The 20913-nt window shown below is 46.5% G+C and overlaps 1 protein-coding gene and 1 long non-coding RNA gene across 2 annotated transcripts in view; one reads left to right on the top strand and one right to left on the bottom strand.

The window, feature by feature from the left end:
• Positions 1–20913, top strand: part of IL15RA (interleukin 15 receptor subunit alpha) — a 55445-nt gene that overhangs the window by 21368 nt on the left and 13164 nt on the right. The window contains exons 2-4 of the mRNA XM_048836769.2: positions 14985–15179; positions 16384–16470; positions 17482–17883. Coding sequence (XP_048692726.2) covers positions 14985–15179; positions 16384–16470; positions 17482–17883 — 684 coding nt within the window. The remainder of the gene's footprint in view (positions 1–14984; positions 15180–16383; positions 16471–17481; positions 17884–20913) is intronic.
• Positions 12676–20913, bottom strand: part of LOC142070670 (uncharacterized) — a 33490-nt gene continuing 25252 nt past the window's right edge. The window contains exons 2-3 of the long non-coding RNA XR_012666632.1: positions 13823–13945; positions 12676–13432 (exon numbers count right to left, since the gene is read on the bottom strand). This is a non-coding gene — a long non-coding RNA (uncharacterized LOC142070670). The remainder of the gene's footprint in view (positions 13433–13822; positions 13946–20913) is intronic.

Genomic DNA, 20913 nt, shown 5'->3' with positions numbered 1-20913 from the left:
AGCTAATAGCCATAGATGAATCTATTCTCTATGAATTTATCTAGTTCTTTTTTGAATGCTGTTATAGTCTTGGCCTTCACAACATCCTCTGGCAAGGAGTTCCACAGATTGACTGTGCATTGTGTGAAGAAATACTTCTTTTTGTTTGCTTTAAACCTGCTGCCAATTAATTTCGTTTGGTGACCCCTCATTTTTGTGTTATGAGAAGGAGTAAATAACACTTCCTTCTTTATTTTCTGCACACCAATCATGATTTTATTTGTTTTCTGTGTCTTCTACTGTGTCACACGCACTGCTTTCAGCATAGTCGGTGCAGTGGCGTCTCCTCCTGTGGCAAACTGCCCCCTTTCTTTAAGCTGTGTGAGTATCACTAGAAATACAAGGCTCTCATAATCAACTTTAGCTACAGACATTTGTTTCAAATGGACATTTTAGGATATTAATTCTTTTACTGCCTCAAGATTTTCCACACCTAGCTGATGTGCAAGTTATTCCATGCTGTCTTCTGGGACTGGCACTGCTATTGTCACTAGCAAGTCCTATTTCCAAAACATGACCAGTTTCACCTTTGAGGTCACAAAGTGACTTCAATAGGAGAGCAATCACTGAAACAGGCTGTTCAGTGACATACGTTGAATGGGTTTGATGGACTCTAGTAGTGGACAAGGCCTCATATAATGAAAACCATCACCACAGTTGTCAGTAATTTGCATCTTTGTTGGCAATCTCAGCCGACAGACCGAGGATGAGTGGGTCATGGTGACCCTTCCAATTCCCATTGATGAGTCATGTCACTGCAGAGATTGGCTGTCCATGTTGGATTTTTGCCACAGTTTTCTTGTAATTTAAAAAGACGAATTCTGCTCTGGCTTCTCATTGTTTAGCTCAACCAAGAATTGATGCAGGCCAACACATTTCACTTATTTCTTTCTTCATGAATTCTTTGTGTTATCAAAAATATTTTTTTGCAATTTTCCCTGTGACTTAGGGGTGGTTGAACATCTGTTGGAAGATGGGTAGGGAGCAGTTTGGAAGTGGTCATGTGTGGAATCAGCACTTGGTAATGAGTCATCTCCCTTCTGCCAGCATGCAATCATTTTGCAGTATATTTTCTGTTTCCCATAACACATCAGCAACTGGAATTTATTTGGAAAACTTAACAAAAACAATGTGGAATGCCCAATTTGGCTCATGCTGCATAAACTTATTTTATCTCTGATTTATTCTGGAAACTACTGTGAGCACCACCCCATCGGTTACAATTCTTCCCTGCCTTCATTTCAAGTTCTGCAGTGGCAGGGGACAGTTGTGTAAACAGTGTTTTCTCTTATTTGAATTTGAGGGGCTCTGATAGACTCTGGTGGAGAGCTGGGGTAAGCTCTAGGTAGTCGCTTTCATAGTGTGTAATGAAGAGTTTGAAGAACAGCATGATATGTGATCTGCTACACATTTTGTAGGCTTTCAGCAATCCCATGTCTTGGCAAGGGAATCAGTAATACTGACTTGGACTGGGAAATATTTGGTCAGGTAGTTCATGAAGCCCACTCCTAAAAGGAATATAATCAGGAGCAGTAGACAGGGCTGGTATTATTAAAGTTGCCCAACATTTCCCCTATTTTCAGTTACCTATAATTTTGCCAGCTTTTAACCAGTTGAACTGAATGGAAAATTTCAGCCAAAGTGGCTCAACTATTTCCAAGCACAAGGCTAGAGAGAAAAGTATCCATGGTAAAAAAACAAACAAACTCTGATGACCTTTTCTTTGAAAAATTCTAGTGCCCCCATGCTTTGGAGCAAGGACTTGAAATGTGGCAGAGAGTGGCCTTTGTGTCAGAGATATGCTTTTTGCCATCACCATGAAAATCTGCCCAAATTTATGAGCTAGGGAGGGCGGGGGTGGGAATTAAAGATCAAGATTTCAACTGCTAAGATCTCCAAAGAGTCCTTACAGCTCCTAGTGGGGTCCAGACTACACATATACCATATCCATAGACTGACTGAGCATACTGCATTCCCCTCACAAACTGAATTCCCCACCCTGACCAGACTCTCTGTGCCACCTTCAGAGTGACCAAGCATGGTCCAGCCCAAGGCTACAGGGTCAAAGCCAGTTTTTCCCTATAAAGGCTGCCTCCAGCTACTCCAGCCCAGGTACCAGAACTGGGAGCAGGGAGCTTGTCTCCTGTGCTCTCAGTGACCCTGGTGCTGTCACAAAGGGAATGTGGAGGAGGAAGCCATCCAATTTAAGTGCAGAGGGGACAAGTGCCAGACTGGTGGGAGGGAAAGCAGCAATTCAATTAAAATACACAAAAATAGCATTTTAAAACTTAAAATAAAACGGCCTTAAATGTTCTGGTTAATAGGGGCTGGGGGGAAAGGAGGAAAAGATCAAAATCTGTAGGAAGTGATTTTACCTCATTGTTTCTAGTTACCATATACTTCAAGATTTTAGAACTAATAAATCTCATCCTGTCCCCAATTTGTTTTTATTCATAGATTGAAGGAGGGAAACAAACTTTTCAATTTTTCAACTTGAAATGAACTAGCGATGTGCTAGACCAACTTTGATGGCAGGGAAGTGCTAAAAATCTGATTTAAATAAAAACAAATTAATTGTTAAAAAAATTAAGCCAAGCACTTATAAAAATTGATTTTAACACTTCAGCTTTTGACAGTACAGTACAGTCTTCTGCAAGTGTAGAAAGAATATTTTCTAGGTTTGGTCCAGAGTAGCTTGGTATTGTAACATTTCAGTAACATCTCTAATACTGTTTTATGACAGTAGGATAATCTTGCTTTTGGATTCTTACTTTTTAAAGTTTTAGATTTTTTAAATCAGAGTCTCATTAAAATCGTGTCTCAAAAAAATTTTGCCTCCCTTTTTCTATCAACAGTATAGCCATGTACAAATAGAAGCTTTATCCCCTGTTGTATTCATCCTGTTTCACACAGTGCTTTACAGCTCAGCATCTGAGTATGAAGTCACAACGTACACCATTGCTAGAGCACAATTTGATTCAGAGTTTGTGAAGTCTGTGGCAGAGTCAGGAACAGAACCTAGGAATCCCAATTCCAAAACGTGTGATCTAGTTTCTGTCCTTTGTAGTACAGTGCTGCCCTTTTTGTATAATAAGAGGAAGTGATGTTAATGCTGGTGGAAGATATCAGATTGATAATCCTGCCGAGCAAAGTCCAGGATAATAGGTACAGCATACACAGCAGCAGTACAAGCTTGCTACACGCTACCCTTATCACCGTTCTCCAGTGACCACAGTCAGAAATGAGGTTAGTTCAGACACGATGGCACGCTCAGTCCTTGCCCTCTCTGCAAGGTGGATTAAAAAAAGGACCAAAGCAATAAGATTGTTATATTTGAGTACTTTAAAAAACTAGTTATTTTAAATGTGAAATTATGACAACCTATATTAAGGTCTAAACATTTACAATAATCTATTAAAATTATTTAAATTAAAAATATTTAAGTGCTGCATTTTTTCTGCTGAAGTTTTAAAGAAAGTCAAGCTAGTGAACTGGTGGAAGTCATTAGCCAAGCACCTGAAACCAGAGTTTGTTGGAGTCCTAGATCAGCAATAATTTGTATTACTGTAGCATGTTGGAGCCCCAGTCACGGACCAGGATCCTATTGTGCTAGGCGTTTCACAAACACAGAACAAAAACAACAGTCCCTGCCCTAAGGAAATTACAATCTAATTATAAGCCTCTTCTGCAAATACAGAAAAACAGTTTCTTCATTTCAGTATAAATTAGTTCAGTTCAATGACTAGTTCATTCAAGGTTGAGGAACTGATTGGGAGATGGAAAAGCAGGAAGCTTGTTTTCCTCTTTCAATCAGCGTGGCTGGAAGAGGCTCTGGCCCTGCCCCTTCTTCTCTGGTTCTGGCCCTGCCCCAGCCAGCTACTGGGGGGACACTTGCCCCTGTGCCCCTCCCCGCCCACAATGAGTCCTGCATGCCAGGCCGCTGTGAAAGCCTCAGGGGCAGACCGCACCGCAAACTGGCTGATGCTTTCTCTGCTTGGAGGCCACTCCTGTGCGGGCGTCCGAGGGGCTGGCCACGGTATTGGAGTTGCAGGCACCTGACAAGGCGCTGCGTCGTTCCTTCCAAAGGTCAGGCAATCTTTCTGCCGGTGTTCTACCCTAAACCGCCTGCGAACAGAGGGGAGCAGTGCTTCCACTCATTGGATGTTTGGCCGGCCCTGACTTTCCACGTACAAAGGACCAAACAACTCCACAGATCCACTAGGCTGCTCATAGCAATAGCGGAAAGAATGGAAGGTCTCCCCACTTCTGCACAGAGAATCTCCTTGTGGATCACTTTGTGTTTCCTAGCGCAAGTACCGAGTCAGGAGATCTGCAGGGCAGCAACCTGGTTGTCCGTTCACGCGTTCACAACACACTATGCCACTATACAGCAGGCTAGAGATGACGCCAGCTTCGGCCGTGCAGTCTTGCCTGTCCCTGATCTCCGAACCCACCTCCTGTGCAACTGCTTGGGAATCACCTACGCTGCAATGGACACGTGCAAGCCCTTGAAGAAGAAAAAATCGTCACTAACCTTTCTGTGACTGTCGTTCTTCGAGATGTGTTGCACACGTCCATTCCAAAACCCACCCTCCATCCCCTCTTTCGGAGCCGGTCAGCAAGAAGAAAGTGAAGGGGAGTGCGGTCAGCAGGGCCCTTTATACTGGCGTTATAGGTGCGTGACACCAGAGGCCACTGGAGCTGACCCAATGGATACAACAAAGGGGAAACAGTGTTGGGAGCTGTGCTAAGGGCCTGCACACGCCTACATTGGAATGGACAGGTCCAACCCATCTCGAAGGACAACAGTTACAGAATAGTTAATAACCATTTTTTTCCCCATAAGGACACACTCTTCCTACACAACAGGTGTAATTTTAAGGCTACAGAATTGTACCCCATTATTCTCACCAATAAGCTCATTAAAAAAATACTGTTGTTTGATAAATATATTCGAGGATAGCAGTCGTCTTTAAAAGAAAGTTCTTGGATACTGGAATCAAGTTGACAAGAATTAAAACAAAAGGAAAAAAGATATTTCAGATGAACACAATTTAAAAGGTAACACTTTTTAAAACCGTCTCAGTAATCCATAGTCAGAGTTAAGCTGGTGGTTGTTGCCATGAGCTAGGTATTTCTTTGAGAGGAACAGAGCTAGGTCTTCAGCCTTGGGTCAGTGCCCAGAAGCACAAAGGGAACATAAAGCTGTCTCATCAGAAGCAGCTGGGGATTACCCATAGGAAGGGGAATTCTCCCGTAGAGTGTAAAAACCAGCCATTCACTTCAATCACTGCGCAGTGAAAATGCTGAGATGACCATGTGATGGAGCAGGACTAGAACATTTTGCTCTGGCAAACATGGCCTTTACCCCACGGATGCTCAAACTTTTACTGACCGCCACTTCATCCCCCAGCCAGCCTCCCTCAATCAGGGGTGACAAAGTGGTGTTTTAACTTCCCCTCCACCAGCTGCAGGATCTTGACCCACCTGAGGATCAAGTTTGTGTGAATGTTGTTATGCAGGCACACTGAAGTTTTATGGTGCCCTTAATTATTTGTTCCCTGGCTGTTAAGTGCCAGGATTTTGTAAACAATGGGACACATAATTGCAGCTCTGTCACTCAGGAATGTGAACTTGGAAATGACATCGTTTTGTTTGGGAATTTTTAAAAATTTCCATAACATCTTGTGAAATTAGAAGAGGAAAGGGGAAGTCCAGCATGTTGCAACCCTCATGGGGGCTGCATTTCATTCCTTGGAAACGCTAAGGAAGTGGTTTATTTCTGTAGTTTATAAAAGTGTGGTTTTTGTGTCCTCTATTGTCACACACATATGTGCAATGACTATCTGCTCCTGGGCATAAGTGCATCCGTTGAATACATGATAAAAGCTCTCTGACTGGCAAAGCATGCCTCCTGTCCCCACTAAACCTGCTCAGTCTGAAGTTAGCGTGGGGACAGGGGTGTCATGTTCAAATGGGCTGATGACCCCCAGTTCTACGCTGGTCCAGTGTCATGGTTTACTCAGCGTACAGATGAGCCTGTGGGCTGGATGAGGATCAGTTCAACACAGATGTTGAGAGAGACAAGTTTTGTGCTTACACAGAGCTCTTCTTCAGGTCTGTGGGAGTGAGCTCTGGGTAAGCGCGAAAGCTTGTCTCTCTCACCAACAGTAGCCAGTCCAATAAAAGAGATTACCTCAGTCACCTTGTCTCTCTATTTCCAATAGTGGTTTACAGTCTGGATGTATTATTAGATTCTGAGCTGACCTAGAGGTCTAGCTAGCAATTGTGTCCTAAAGAGTTATCTCCCCATCTGTGCATGGCTAGAAGAGCATGTTTTTCTCTTTTCAGATGTGGAAGTTGCTACAATTATCCAAGTCATTGTCTCCTTTTGATTGGATCAGTGTGGTGCACTCTACACGGGGCCATGCACTGGGACCATCTAGAGACAAGCTAGTGCAGATCACGGCAGCGGGAAAATGCCCACATCTGATTCTAAGGAATTGTGCCTGGAATGGCTTCTGCTGGCTCCCAAGGGAGTGCGACTCAGACAACCCCAGACAATGAATGGGTTGCTGCAATGTGTGGCCTGTGGGTGAAGGGTGAAAACACAGGAGCCTGGAGGAACCCCCACTATTACAGTGTTGCCGAGTCTTGTGGTTTTTATTGCAACTCAAGAGACTTAGGGGTATTTTTTTCCAATCTCCTGAAACTGTGATGAAAGGCACCACCTCATGAATTTTCCCTTATTCAAAATGGCCACCATCTCCCATTACTGGGAAACGTGGGGGGCAGAAGGGAGGCTGAGGGGGGTGGGGAAGGATACTGAGGGGGTGGGAGATTTAGGGATCAGATGGTAGCTCCCCCAGCCTTGGGGTGGTGGGATGGGGAAGGGAAGTCCCCTTCCCAGCAGCCAGGGGAAGGCTGTATTGTAGTGTTGCCAACTTTTGTGAACTGATCATGAGTCATGGGATTTTGGAGCCTTCAGGAGGAGCTCTTGCAATGACGTGAGAAGTTCCTCTGAGCCCATGATTGTCAAGGCAGGGCAGAGCTCTCTGTGAGAGTTTTGGGGCTGAGGACATAGACCTGCCCTGAGACTGAGCTCTGCCTTTGGGTATGGCCCCAGAGCAGAGAGAGGGTTCCCGGGCAGTGGATGGGAGGAAACCCAGCAGAAACGCTTCTCTGCCTCCTACTGCCTTGGGATTTCTCCTGTACCTGGGATCTGGCTAGAAGTGGGGGGCGTTGGGCAGGTGGTACTGCTGGACCAGGGAAGGGGAGCAGCCTCAGAGGCAGGGGAAGTCAGAGGTGGGGGAGTCAAGACAGTGAGAGAGGAACTGCCACTCATTTCTTGTCATAGGGATGAGGCCAGGGTAAGCAGAGTCTTCCTCTGGGCAGCCAGGGGGAGACATGCATTTTTTAGGTGTGGTAGAGGTTGACTTTTCAACCTGAAATTATGACACACAAGTAGTCAGAGGAGAAGAGGGGCGTTCACGGTCCAAAGACAGACTGAAAAACACATCGCTCGGTGAGGTTTTTAAAATCTCATGGTTTCTGGGGCAAAGCTCGTGACTTTGGGGGAATCTGACTCTTGATTTTCGATCTCTTGAGGCCGGCAACGGGTGAACACGGGACCGAGCAAAACAGAGCAGGGGGAGCAGAAGAGGGAATTGACAAAAGCCTAGCAAGGAGATGAGAGTAGGAAATAGGAAGCAGGAGAGGGGCAAAGAGGAAAAGGCTCCTGGGCTTGGGACAGCTCTCCGGTTTCCATGAGCCACGTGCCCCCTCAGCGCTCCTCCTCTTTCCGTGTCAGGCTCCTCACTGCACTGCCTGCTGTCGTGCCCCAGCACCTGCTCAAGTTTGACTGCCAGGCCTCAGTTCTCTGCCATATACTGGGCACACTTCTGGCACTGCTGTAGGCCGAATGATATGATCATAGCTGAGCTCCTCAGACTCGAAGCTGAGAGAAACTGAGAATTAAAACCTCCCTCTTACGCAGGGAACCTGAACGAGCCGAGCAGGGCGATCCCCTGACGCACAGGGAAAGTCTTCCTGGCACATCAGTTATCCCTGCAATAGGACATAGATACACCTGCCAAGAATTTATGTGGCCTGGCACTGTAGCTCCAGCTATAAATCTATAGGGCCAATTTTTTCTGCCTAACATCTCTAACATATGCTCTTTCCTAGCCATCCGCACAGTTCAAACTCTCATTCAGTTGTCATCTCATGTCTTGATTACTGCAACATCCTTCCCTTTGGCCTTGATAAATGAAATCTTGCCTCACCCTTATCTATTCAGAATGCTGCTGCAAAGAACATTTTCCTAACCCGTCGCTTTGACCATGTCACCCCTCACTTTGTGCCCTCCACTGGCTTCCCCTTGTCTATTCCATCAAACTGGTTACTGGTCTTCACTTTCCAGGCCCCTCATGGCATATCCCCACCCTACCTGTTATCTTTCATTCACTATGGAGATGTTGACTCCTGCCTCTGATAGGCCCATAATGCCAGCCTCCATTGCCCACTTGTTACATTGTCAAATCAACACCTTCATGCTTTTTCCCATACTGCCCCTCATGCCTAGGAGGAGCTCCCCATAAACATAGAGATCGTAGAAACATAGGACTGGAAGGGACCTTGATAGGGAATCTAGTCCAGTTCCCAGCACTGAGGCAGGTCTAAGTATTTTCTAGACCAGGGGTCGGCAACCTTTCAGAAGTGGTGTGCCGAGTCTTCATTTATTCACTCTAATTTAAGGTTTCACGTGCCAGTAATACATTTTAACGTTTTTAGAAGGTTTCTTTCTATAAGTCTATAATATATAACTAAACTAATATTGTATGTAAAGTGAATCCTAGAATATCAACGTTGGAAGGGACCTCAGGAGGTCATCTAGTCCAACCCCCTGCTCAAAGCAGGACGAATCCCCAACTAAAATCATCCCATTTTAAATAAGGTTTTTAAAATGTTTAAGAAGCTTCATTTAAAATTAAATAAAAAGGCAGATCTTATCAGTTTAGTGTGATCCTTGCCTTTGCTTTTCCTTGCTGAGATTTCCAATGTCTGCCACATATCTGGATACTTTAAGCTGCACACAGGCTTCTGAGTGATCAGTTGTTAATCGCCTCCGAGAGGGACAGAGGACAGATTTCATGTGTGAAAATACCTGTTCACACAGGTATGTGGATCCAAATGCTGAAAGCATTTGTCTTCAAATAGTTAAATTTCACTGGCAGGGACGTCCAGCAGGTCAGAATAGTGGCCCCATGATGTCTCTCGGTAGCTTCAAGTGCACTCCGCAGATCTCCAAACTTTGAGGCCCACATTTCTGAGCTTTATAATGGATGAGCTGCATTTCAAAATCTTCAACACCCATCCACTGAAATACAGATAAATCCAAGTCGCTTTCACCGAACTTTTCCGAGAAAAGCATTGGGCCAAATCGCTGGACATCTTGAAATCTGTCAGAAAATTCAGATTCCAGTTCTTGCACGTACATTCTAGTCTCAGCGTCAAACAGCGCGCTGTTCCACGTGGTGTGAGAGTGATGTAAGCAGCAAATCAGGACTTAAAAATATCCCAGCACAGTGGCGCCGGAACCATTTTTAAGATGGGGGTGCTGAGCTGCGCCCCCTCTTGCCCCTGTCTGCACCCCTCACTGCCCCAGGTTGAGGCCAGTGGGCCACAGCTGGGGGCGGCTGCAGAGCCCCAGGCCAGCAGCAGAGCCCCCCTGGACCAGAGGCCAGGACCTAGGGCCAGCAGCGGGCTGAGCGGGGCCGGCGGACAGAACCCCGGCTGGCAGGGGGTCAGCAGCCGGTACCCCAGGCTAGCAGCAGAGCCCCCCCAGGCCAGTGGCCAGGACCCAGGGCCAGCAGCAGGCTGAGTGGGGCCGGCAGATGGAACCCCAGCTGGCAGGGGGCCGGCGGCCAGTACCCCAGGCCAGCAGCAGAGCCCCCTGGACCAGTGGCCAGGACCCCGCCAGTGCAAGTGCCATTGAAAATCAGCTCACATGCTGCCTTTGGCATGCATGCCATAGGTTACCTACCCCTCTTCTAGACTATCCCTGACAGGTGTTTGTCTAACCTGCTCTTGAAAACCTCCATTGACAACTTCTCTAGGTAATTTGTCCCAGTACTTAATTACCCTGACAGTTGAGTAGTTTTTTGTAATGTCTAACCTAAACCTCTCTTGCTGCGATTTAAGCCCATTATTTCTTGTTCTGTCCTCAGTGGATGAGAACAATTTATCCCCCTCCTCTTTATAACATATGTGAAACCAGGGTGTCTCTACAGTGCGCTTACTTGCCATGCACTGATGTCCTGTAGAACAGTGGTTTTCAACCTGTGGTTCACAGACTCCTGGAGGTCTGCAGACTATGTCTAAGGGGATCCACGAAAGGTTGTCCTCACCATAGAACAGTGGTTTTCAACCTGTGGCCCGCGGATCCCTGGGGATCCACAGATCATGTCTAAGATTTCCAAAGGGGACCTCACCTCCATTTGAAATTTTTTTAGGGGTCCGCAGATGAAAAAAGGTTGCAAATCACTGCTGTAGACAAACTCTTACACAACTGCTTTGTGTAAGCGGTGTCAGCTACCTATAAGGAGGACCCTGGATATCAAGATTTCACACAGCATGCTTAACGCTATGATACAACAATTAGAATATAGTTCCATATTTACTTTAATGAAGAGTTGACCATGTTCTTTGTTCATGATTGACAAACTGCATGCAATAATATCTTGCCTGCCAATGGAAATACGAATAAAACCTTCACAATGGTTTGAAGAAAGCTAATAAGCATTCTCTCCACATGTCCCTCTCAGTCTTCCCTTCTCCAGAATAGGCAAACCCAGTTGTTTTCAATTTTTCCTCATATGTCATGTTTTCCACACCTTTAATAATTTTTGTTGCTCCCCTCTGGATTTTCTTCAGTTTGTCCACATCTTTCCCAAAGTGTGGTTCCCTAAACTGGCAGAGTACTGCAGCTGAGGCCTTATCCGTGCTGAGGAGAGCAGAAGAATTACTTCATGTGTCTTGCTTACAGCACTCCTGCTATACATCCCAGAATGACATTCGCTTTTTTTGGCAACAGAATTACATTGTTGACTCATATTTAGTTTGTGATCGACTATGACCCCCAGATCTTTTTCTGCAGTCCTCCTTCCTAGGCAGTCATTTCCCATTCTGTATGTGTGCAACTGATTGTTCCTTCCTAAGTGGAGTTCTTTGCATTTGTCCTTATTGAATTTCATCCTGTTATTTGAGGCGATTCCTCCAGTTTGTCAAGATCATTTTGAATTCTAATCTTGTGCTCCAAAGTGCTTGCAACGCTTCCCAGCTTGGCATCGTCCACAAACTTTATAAGTGTACTCTCTGTGCCATTATCTAAATCACTGATGAAGATATTGAATAGAACTGGATTCAGGACACATCCCTGTGGGCATCTTCTTGATATGCCCTGTCAGCTTGACTGAACCACTGATAACTACTCTCTCAGTGTGGTTTTCCACAAGAGTAACCAATTATCCTCCTTCAAAGCCCTCCTTAAAACTTTCCTTTGTTGTGACGCCTTAAAATTAAGCTGCTGGTATAGAGACCACTGCTGATCATGCTGATCATGCTTGAGAAAGCCCGGGCTGGGATGATTTAGTTGGGGCTTGGTCCTGCTTTGAGCAGGGGGTTGGACTAGTTGACCTCCTGAGGACCCTTCCAACCCTGATATTCTGATTCTATGATCTCCCTATAGCAGTAGGTGATTTTGGCTATGTCTTCTCCTTTTGGTCACAAAGCAAAAATACTGAACTGATTTGAAACAGATGCATCTCTTTATTTGTGTAAACATATCATATAACAAGCAAAATTCCAGGGGAAGAAAGATGGTCTTCTAGTGAAGGCATCAAACTAGGAGTCAGTACTTTCCCCAGCTCTGCCATGGACTCCATGTGGATGAAACTTAAGTGGTGCATGGCTCTTGTGCTGGTCCTCTTCAGAGGGGTGAATTTCACCCTGTGTGACTTAGGGCAACTCAGTCTTTCTGTGTCAATTTCCCTGTCTGTAAATAGGGTAAATAATACTACCACCCAGTGACATTGAGTCTTCATTCATGTTTGTAAATCACTCGGAGCTCTGCCGCTCTAGATGAGCAAAGTATCATTGTTCATATTAGCGGTGGAAGAGGTTCTACGACCCAGAAATCATCCCCTAATGAGCACACACACAGTAGGGATACAAAGCTTCTTCACCAACCAGATCATTATGCCACTGCATAAAATATGTACAGTCTGAAAAGATATTGTAAAAGGCCCTGATGGTGCAGTTGGATCCGTGCAGAAGGGCCTCTGTACCCACACAGAGCTCCAGTTACTTCAATCAGATCCACCCCTGTGGACGTGTGTAAAGAAGCCAGGGCCTAAAATACTACCCACTTTTGTTAAAAGTACCCGCTTTTGTTTTTACTTTCAATACTGGGTTCAGTTGTTTTCATTCCTTTGGACTATAAGGCATCCTTGCTGAACGTCCAAGATAGCAAAAACAGGGATTTAAGCCTTTTAAATATTGTTTATTAATTATATTAAATACAAACAGATTAAAAGCATGGGCTTTCAACAAAGACTGTTTTGAGCAGCACAGATATATTAAAATATTTTCATTCTAAAATGTAATTATTTAGGTTTTTAGATTTAAGCATTTTATAAGCAAACCTATATAATAATTATAATATCACCTAACTCTTATATAGCACTTTGGGATGTGCGTTCATTAGCTGTACATACACACACAAAGCTGGGGTATATTGGCTCTCTGCATGGCTACATCTATCTTTAGTGTTTTATTGCTCACATTAAGGGCCTGGTTCTGATCGCACACAGTTATTACAACAATGTAACTCCATTGCCCTCTATAGAGTTACTCTTGATTTACACCAGATCAGAATCCGGCCCAGAACCTGCCGATTGAAACAGTGGTGACAGTCAAGGCAGTGAAACAAGTCTGCTCCAGTCTGAGACCAATTCAAAGTTCCTCTGCTATAGTTAGTAGAATTAAGCAAGAGGATGGAAAGAATTTGAAAACTGGGCTATGATCAAAGGAAATCAGAACCATCACACCGGTGTAGCATTTTCACAGCGGTTAAAACCAAATGCTTCAGAGAAAGGTACAAGAACCCCACTCCTCTCTCACTCGCACCCACACCCACACATCCTCAAAACCTTCCACTAGGTCTAGGTCCCAGTATGCTTTGTGTCCAATTTGTGTTGTCTGTCTGTTTTGACCATAAGGAACTTAAAGCAGGGACCATGTCTTCTACTGGCTCTTGCAGAGCAGTGTTTCTCAATCTTTTCAGGTTGGCAATGCCTTACTCTGAGTCAGGTTTTGGACCACCTTATGTTTACTGTAAAAACAAGAGTAAAAAAAAATGTATCCATGCTAACCATTAGCCTGTGTAACTTATTTGTGAATGGTTTCAGAGTAACAGCCATGTTAGTCTGTATTCGCAAAAAGAAAAGGAGTACTTGTGGCACCTTAGAGACTAACCAATTTATTTGAGCATAAGCTTTCGTGAGCTACAGCTCACTTCATCGGATGCATACTATGGAAAGTGTAGAAGATCTTTTTATATACACACAAAGCATGAAAAAATACCTCCTCCCACCCCACTCTCCTGCTGCTAATAGCTTATCTAACACTTTAGGGGTTTACAGTTTGGTTCATTGTGGCTCTCAGCCACCCCCCCATACACATTGTTCCAGCCCCCCAGTTCTATGGGCTCGTCTGTACTTACAGCTCCGCTGGCGTACTTATTGAAGATGCTGTCTACGCTGACAGGAGAGCTTCTCTGGTGGTACTCCACCTCCCTGAGAGGCAGTAGCTATGTCCATCGAAAGGTTGACCGAGAACACTTGACCTTGAAGGGTAAGAGTTTGCAGGGAATGAGGGAAGTCAGATTTTCTTTTGCTTTAGAGAAATAAAATTTGCAACACGTCATGACCTGAACTCCCCCCTCTCACCCCACAATTACCTATTCTGGCCCTGACTGGGGGTTGTGACCCCTGGATTGAGAAACACTGTTGTAGGCATTTAACAAATAATAATACAACAAACGTTCTACTGGTGAACAGGCCCATTTCATAAATATTTGACGTAGGCCCCCACATCAGGAATGTATAGAAGTGCGTACTTGTGTCCATCCCTGTTTGGCAGAGTACTCAGCTTGAAGCAAAACACATGCTTAAGTGCAGTGAACAAAAGCATGGGTGAAACACATGCTTAATTAAGTCCTTTTCGGAATAGTGTTGTGCAGCTGAGTTGTTGACATAGTCATAGGCGCCAACCGCATCGGCAGCTCCCCGCCCTGCCCCCCGCCCCAGCTCACCTCCGCCTCCCCCTGAGTGCCGCTTCTCCGCTTTTCTCCCTGGCTCCCAGCGCTTGCGCCGCGAAACAGCTGTTTTCCAGCGCCCACTGGTGCCGGGAAAAGTTGGCACCTGTGGACATAGTCCTAATTATCTTCAAAGCATTAGATTGCAATTAACTATTTCTCCCAGCAGCTCTGGGCAAGTGGGAAGTATCATTATTCCTATTGTACAGATGGAGAGATTTAGGCAGTGGTTTTAAGTGACATGGCCAAGGTGTCATGGCAACTGGCTGAGCTGGGAAGAGAGCTCAGGAGCTCCATACTTATGTTCTGACCACCAGAGCACGCTTCAGGCTCCTAGCAAGTTCTCAGGTCAGCCTCTAGCATTGTAAAGTTTGGGCATCTCTGCAACAGAGCAAACCTAAAGGCCAGCTCAGATATACTGCACCCAGTGGAAGGCAGTAAGGAGTACATGCGCACACAGTGCTAGCCAGAGACATTTTTCAAGTTAACCAGCAATATTTAAAATATTGTGATGTGATCTTTAGCGTTATATATTTTTCCCTCTCAGCTTGTATTTTTTTCATTTCAGAAAGATGCAGCGTGCCAAAGGAGGTCAACAATGCAGATGTTCAGGTCGGCAATAATAATTTGTTGAATGCCAGCCTGCGGTACACATGCAGAGACGGTTACAAAAGGAAAGCTGGGACATCCAGCCTCATTGTGTGTGTAATGGACAAAGTCACCAAAACGCTCCGTTGGACAGAGCCAAATCTACGTTGTATTAGTAAGTAACTGCTGTCAGTGTGGTATGATGCCGCTGTGCTTAATGCTATGACTAAATGTAAGGAATGCAATGTCAGAAGATTATCTACAGGAGGGTAGACAAAAGTGAATCTCAGCTAGAGGACAATGATCATTCTATAGTTGTGCTGCACTGGGATGATACTGGGTCCAATTGATCCCTGTGTGGATTTAGATGTGGCTATGCCCACTTACACCAAGGATGCGTATGGCCTATTGTGTTCAGCAAAATATGGACTAAGGGCCAAATTCTGCAACATTGACACTGAGTAGCACCCACTCATGCAAATAGTCCCATTGAACTCAATGCTCAGGGGAGTAAGCACTCAACCTGAGCGGGATTTGCAGAACCTGGCCCTCTGTAAGTAGGTGAGAGGGATGCCTAAGCAGTATAAAGTGGTCTCAAATGTTTGTGCTTGGGACACGAGGAGAGATCCAGCGCAGGTTGAGGATTTGCCATGGAAATCAAAGCACTGGCCAGTCTGGTATGGTGTCCTGACTCTGGCAGCGGCCTGCATCTGGATGTCAGAAAGGCAAAAAACCCCTCCAGTAATGCACCTAGCCAATTACGCAGTGCTGTGGGGAAGCCAACGCTGGTTTGTGAGGCACCTGAAAAATCGGACTCCATCTGAGAGGTTGTGGCATCCCTATTCTGCACCTCTCCACACAGTCGCTGCACGCCTGATTCCCCCAAGTTCCTTAACACTCACGTGGGGCCCCGTCTAAAGCCTACTGGAGATAACTGGAGTCTTTCCATTGACTTAATGGAGCCCCACACTACAAAGAAAGGTGTCTGTGTGATACATGCTGCTCTCAAGACTGACTGGCAGAACATTACCAGCTGCCTGCTAGCTATCTTTGATTTTTAGGTAGAGATACAGGGTGGATGAGTTCTACCTTGCTAGGGCAAAGATAATTCCAGTTGTTATGTAGAGGAGCGGTGTGATCTAGTGAATAAAGCAGGGAATGGAGTCAGGACTTCAGGGTTCTACGCTTACAATTGTCTTGGGCAAGTCCCTTGCTTCCTCTCTGTCTCACTTTCCCTGGTTGCAGCTAATAATTCCCTACCTGAGGCTTCATTTAGTACTATTTGTAAAAGTGCTTTGAGCTCTATGGGTAAGGGGCACTATGGAAGGGCAAGGTATTGTCACTCCTTACAAGCATACCATTGTGTCTTCTTTCACCAGGGGACCCTGCTCTACCTCCTTTAACTTCCAGCCCCAAACAGACATCAGCAGCACCTAGGACAGAGGCAACCAGTCCTGTCAGCAAAGGTAAGCTCCCTTTACTACAGAGAATCCAAGCTTTTATTTTATTTTATTTTATTTTTTGGGTGGTGGGGGGAGAGACTGAAATTCAGGTGTTGATTTTTAAGTTAGATACAGTGGACCAGATCCTGAGCTGCTGTAAATCAGTGTGGCTCCACTGAAATCAGCCACGCCATGCTGATTTACGCCAGCTGAGAATCTGGTTCACTATTCCTCCTCCTCCCCTGTCCTTGATGGTTGTGGCCGCAGTGGTACTTAAACATACCTAAGCCATTGTTGCCAAAGGCAGGTGTTTAAAGTTAGGCACCTAAATCCTTCATCAGAGTGGCCTGATTTTCCAAGGTCCTGAGCAACTTCATCTCCCATGGGCTGAATCGAAAACCAGGCCATTTTTCACAGTGCCTCAATATGGGTTTCAGTGGCTAATTTAAGCACCCGTGTTTGAAAAATCTGGTCGCAGTGCCTGACTCTGATGTCTATTATCTCCTCCTCCTCCGCCCTTCTCTGCTGTTTACTACACTCCTTTGTGGTGCCTCATTTTAAGTCAGATTGTCAGCTCTCAGGGCAGGGACAGTCTTGCACTATGCGTTCATACAACACCTAGTACCATGGGGCTTGACCCTGCCAGGGAGCTCCGCTACTCACACCTCTGACAACAAGAATACAAAATAATCTATTAAAAAGTTAACTATATAGTTGAATGTATTATAAAATACTATTTTATTGTCATTACACCTCTTCACCTTGTAACCCAGAGACAAGAGTGCTCAAATCAGGTATCTGCCCAGGGAAGAATGAATCTGGGTAAGAAACATTCACGTGTTTAGTTTTTAAGGTCTCATTTCAGGACAGTCCTTAAGCATATGCTTAACATTAAGCATGTGAGCAATCCCATTAATTTCAAAGTTAGGCATCTGCTTATACACCTGCCTGAATCGGGACGTAAAGAACTAAAATAAAAGCAACAGTTCGTTTGTCTTTCAAATGTGCCTAAGAATGTATTTAACCACTTGCTAGAATCAAAGACTTTTACACCAGCTAAACCACCAGTAACCAGAGTAACTGCAGAGATTACCACAGTCCCAGTCATGGCCTCCACACCATCCTATGAAAGGGAGACCACCTCACCACTAGCAGGCCCCGTCTCTCAGCTCAGGACTGACAAGCCTTCATGGGGAACACTTGCAACAGCAACAACCGAGATCAGGTCATCAAAGGGGCCTGCTGGCGTGACCACGGAAGCCACAACACAACGGCGCAGCACAGCCAGCCAGGACACACACACCTCCCAGCTCTGGACTGATGAGCCATTGTTGGAAACAGTTACAACAGAAGGAGATTGGTCAACAGCAGTGCCAGCCAGTGTGACCACAGGAGACTCAACACAGCTTCTCACAGCAGTCACCCATAGCACTAAAGGTTTGTCACCAACCAATCCCTAGTATTCTAACTGCATGGGCCAAACTAACCTGCTAACAACGCTGCCTGCTAGGCACCCTGCTTAACCATTTCAGTATCACCTAGTACATCAGAATATTCACAGGGACTACATGCACCTGCTGCCTTGTCCAAACACACACACACGGCACCAGTTTAACTCGGGTTTTGTCTACACACACAAGTTGCGCTGGTTTAACTTAAATCGGTTTAAAAAACAATTTAGTTAAACTGATACAAACCCCAGTGTGGTCACTCTAATCTCAGTTTAAATGTTGTTTATATCAGCATAAGATGTAAATAAAAGTGTCCTATTCCAATAAATTAAATTCAGTAAAAATACCAACTTACATTACACTGAAATCATATACTCTTCATTTGAAATAAGTGTCCACACACAGATCTGCACTGAAATAACTAAAGCTGTGAATTAAAACCAACTTTGTTATTTTGGTTGCAGTTTGCATATAAACAAACCCTTACAGGTGCAGTCTAAACTAAATTAAGCCCATTTTAAAATCATGTCCACACACAAAGTTGTACCAGTTTAACTAAATTGGTTGAAAAGCCCTACCTGTCATGCTAACCAGTATTGTCTCATTGTTCCCTATTGCCCTCGTCTTATACTTAAATTTTAAACTTGCTGGGTAGGGAACCGTCTTTTGGGTCTGTGTTTTTATAGCACAATGAGGTCTATCAGTGAGCTATAACTGGTGTTCCTTGGCTCTGCCACAATAGAAATAATAACTGTCAAACCAATGCAAGTTTACGTGTCTCTTATTTCGATTTCAGAATGTCTTATTTCAATTTGTTTAATCAGTTAAAAAGAAAATTGGATTATGCTAAAATGAAATAAGCCACTCAGTAGTCCACAATAAGAATATCATCACTGGGATTTGCACCGGGTTAACGAAACTGATGCAACTTCTCCATGCAGACAGCTCTGTTCCATTGTATACAGGGTCATGAATGTACGGCTGGGGCAGGGGGTGTGGTGTGCGGAAGGGGTTGTGGGGTGCAGGAGTTTGGGGACTCAGGGCAGGGGGTTGGGGTGCAGGAGGGAGTGCAGAGTGTGGGAAGGGGCTCAGGGCAGGGGGGTAGGGTTTAGGAGGGGGTGCAGAGTGCAGAGGGGACTCAGGGAGAGGGTTGGGGTGCAGGAGGGGTGTGGCGGGGGCTCAGGCAGGAGGTTGGGGGCTTAGGGCAGGGGATTGGGTTGCAGAAGGGGTGCAGCAGGGGGCTCAAGGCAGGGGGTAAGGGGCTGAGAGCAGGGGGTTGGGTGCAGGACCGGTTTGGGGTGTGGGCTCCGGCCCAGTGTGCTTACCTGGAGCGGCTCCAGGGTGGCAGTGGGGCTAAGGCAGGCTCCCTGCATGCCCTAGCCTCGCTTCTTCCCAGAAGTGGCCAGCATGTTCAGTAGTGGCTCCAGGGGGTGGGGTGGGGCAGGCGGCTCTGCTGCACGCTGCCCTCACCTGTGGGTACCACCCCCGAAGCTCTCATTGGCTGCGGTTCCCCGTTCCGGAGCCCTCTGCACCCCCCTCCCCAGGGGCCACAAGGACATGGTGCCGGCTGTTTCCAGGAGTGGCGCAGGGTCAGGGCAGGCAGGAAGCCTGCCTTAGCCCCACTGCGCCAGATCCAAAGCCCTGACAGGCCGGATCCAAAGCCCTGATGGGCCAGATCCAAAGCCCTGACAGGCCGGATCTGGCCTGCGGGCCGTAGTTTGCCCACCCCTGATATAGATGCCTACCTGGAGGCACCCAAGTGTGAACAGTATGGCCTAACTCCAGTGACCAGAAGGGGTAGATTTAATGGAAAAAGCCCAGTAGGCAAAGAATAGGGAGGGCCCAATGATTTGGCTCAGTCTAGGCCTTGGAGAATGGGAGAAAAGAACAGTTAATCTGTCCTTAAACGTGTGCACTATTTCTTGCTGCTTCATTCTTCCCTCCGTTTCTTTCCTCCATGTTCTCATTCCTCCCTTCTTGTCTCCTCTTCTAGCCATTTAACGTTTTCTTTTCTTCTTTTTCTCTCCTTTTATTTGTTTTTCCCCATTCTCCCATCTTTCCCCTCTCCTCTTTCCAAGGCACGACACGTCCCACTTGACTTTCTGTTCTCCCCACCCAGGGCGTCCCTACCCATACGCAAAGTACGCAGCTGCGTAGGGCATCAGGAAATTTGGGGCACCACATTTCCTGGTGCTCAACACAGCTGCATGCTGCTCCAGCCCCTGCTCCGCCTCTTCCCCACGACCCTGGCCCCTGCTCCGCCCCAGCCCTGCTTCTTCCCACCCCTGCTCCACCCCAGCCCTGCCCCCACTCCACCCCTTCCCCAAAGCCCCTGGCTCCGCCCCTTCCACATGGCCCCCACCCTGCTCCACCCCAGCCCTGCCCCAACTCCCCTGAGGACTGCAGCAGGGCCTGGCCTGCACTCACCGGCGGCAGGAAGTGCAGCGACCCGGCCCCAGCCACGCCGCCGGTGAGTGTTGGGGGGCGGTTCCCCACTGCCCTTGAAGCCAGCCCCTCCCTCCCCTACGGAGACCTGGGGCCAGCCCCACACCCCTCCCGCGGAGACCTGGACCCCCCCACACACCCCAGCCCGTAGGGGGGACTGCGTAGGGCCCCCAGATGGCTAGGGACAGCCCTGCCCCCACCCACCCATCTGCCCACAGACGCTCCTACTGGGTCTCCCCAACTCCTCTCCCATGGTCTTTCACCACCTCACCCCACTCTGTGGGTCCCAGCCCCCCCACACCTTGTGTGTCTTGGAGCCTCTTCAGCCCCACTGAGTTGCTTAGACCCCTGATTCTTTCACCCTCCTCCAGCTCTCTCAATTCACACTGTATCTCTGGCCCCCCTTACTGTCTCTCCCAATCCATCTTATAGATGAAGACAACAGCATCTATACCTCCTGCACTGGCCTCAGGGGTGGGGAGTTGTGAGGCAGGCCTGGAAAGGAGGAGGAAGAGGAAGAAGGGGAACTGGCCATCCCTAGTCATGGCTGCGGTACTCCTCCAGCCCTGTG

The sequence above is a fragment of the Caretta caretta genome, chromosome 1 (assembly GCF_965140235.1).
Source record: "Caretta caretta isolate rCarCar2 chromosome 1, rCarCar1.hap1, whole genome shotgun sequence".
NCBI lineage: Eukaryota > Metazoa > Chordata > Testudines > Cheloniidae > Caretta > Caretta caretta.
Note: the sequence above shows the minus strand (reverse complement) of the source record. Positions and strands in the feature narration are given on the sequence as shown.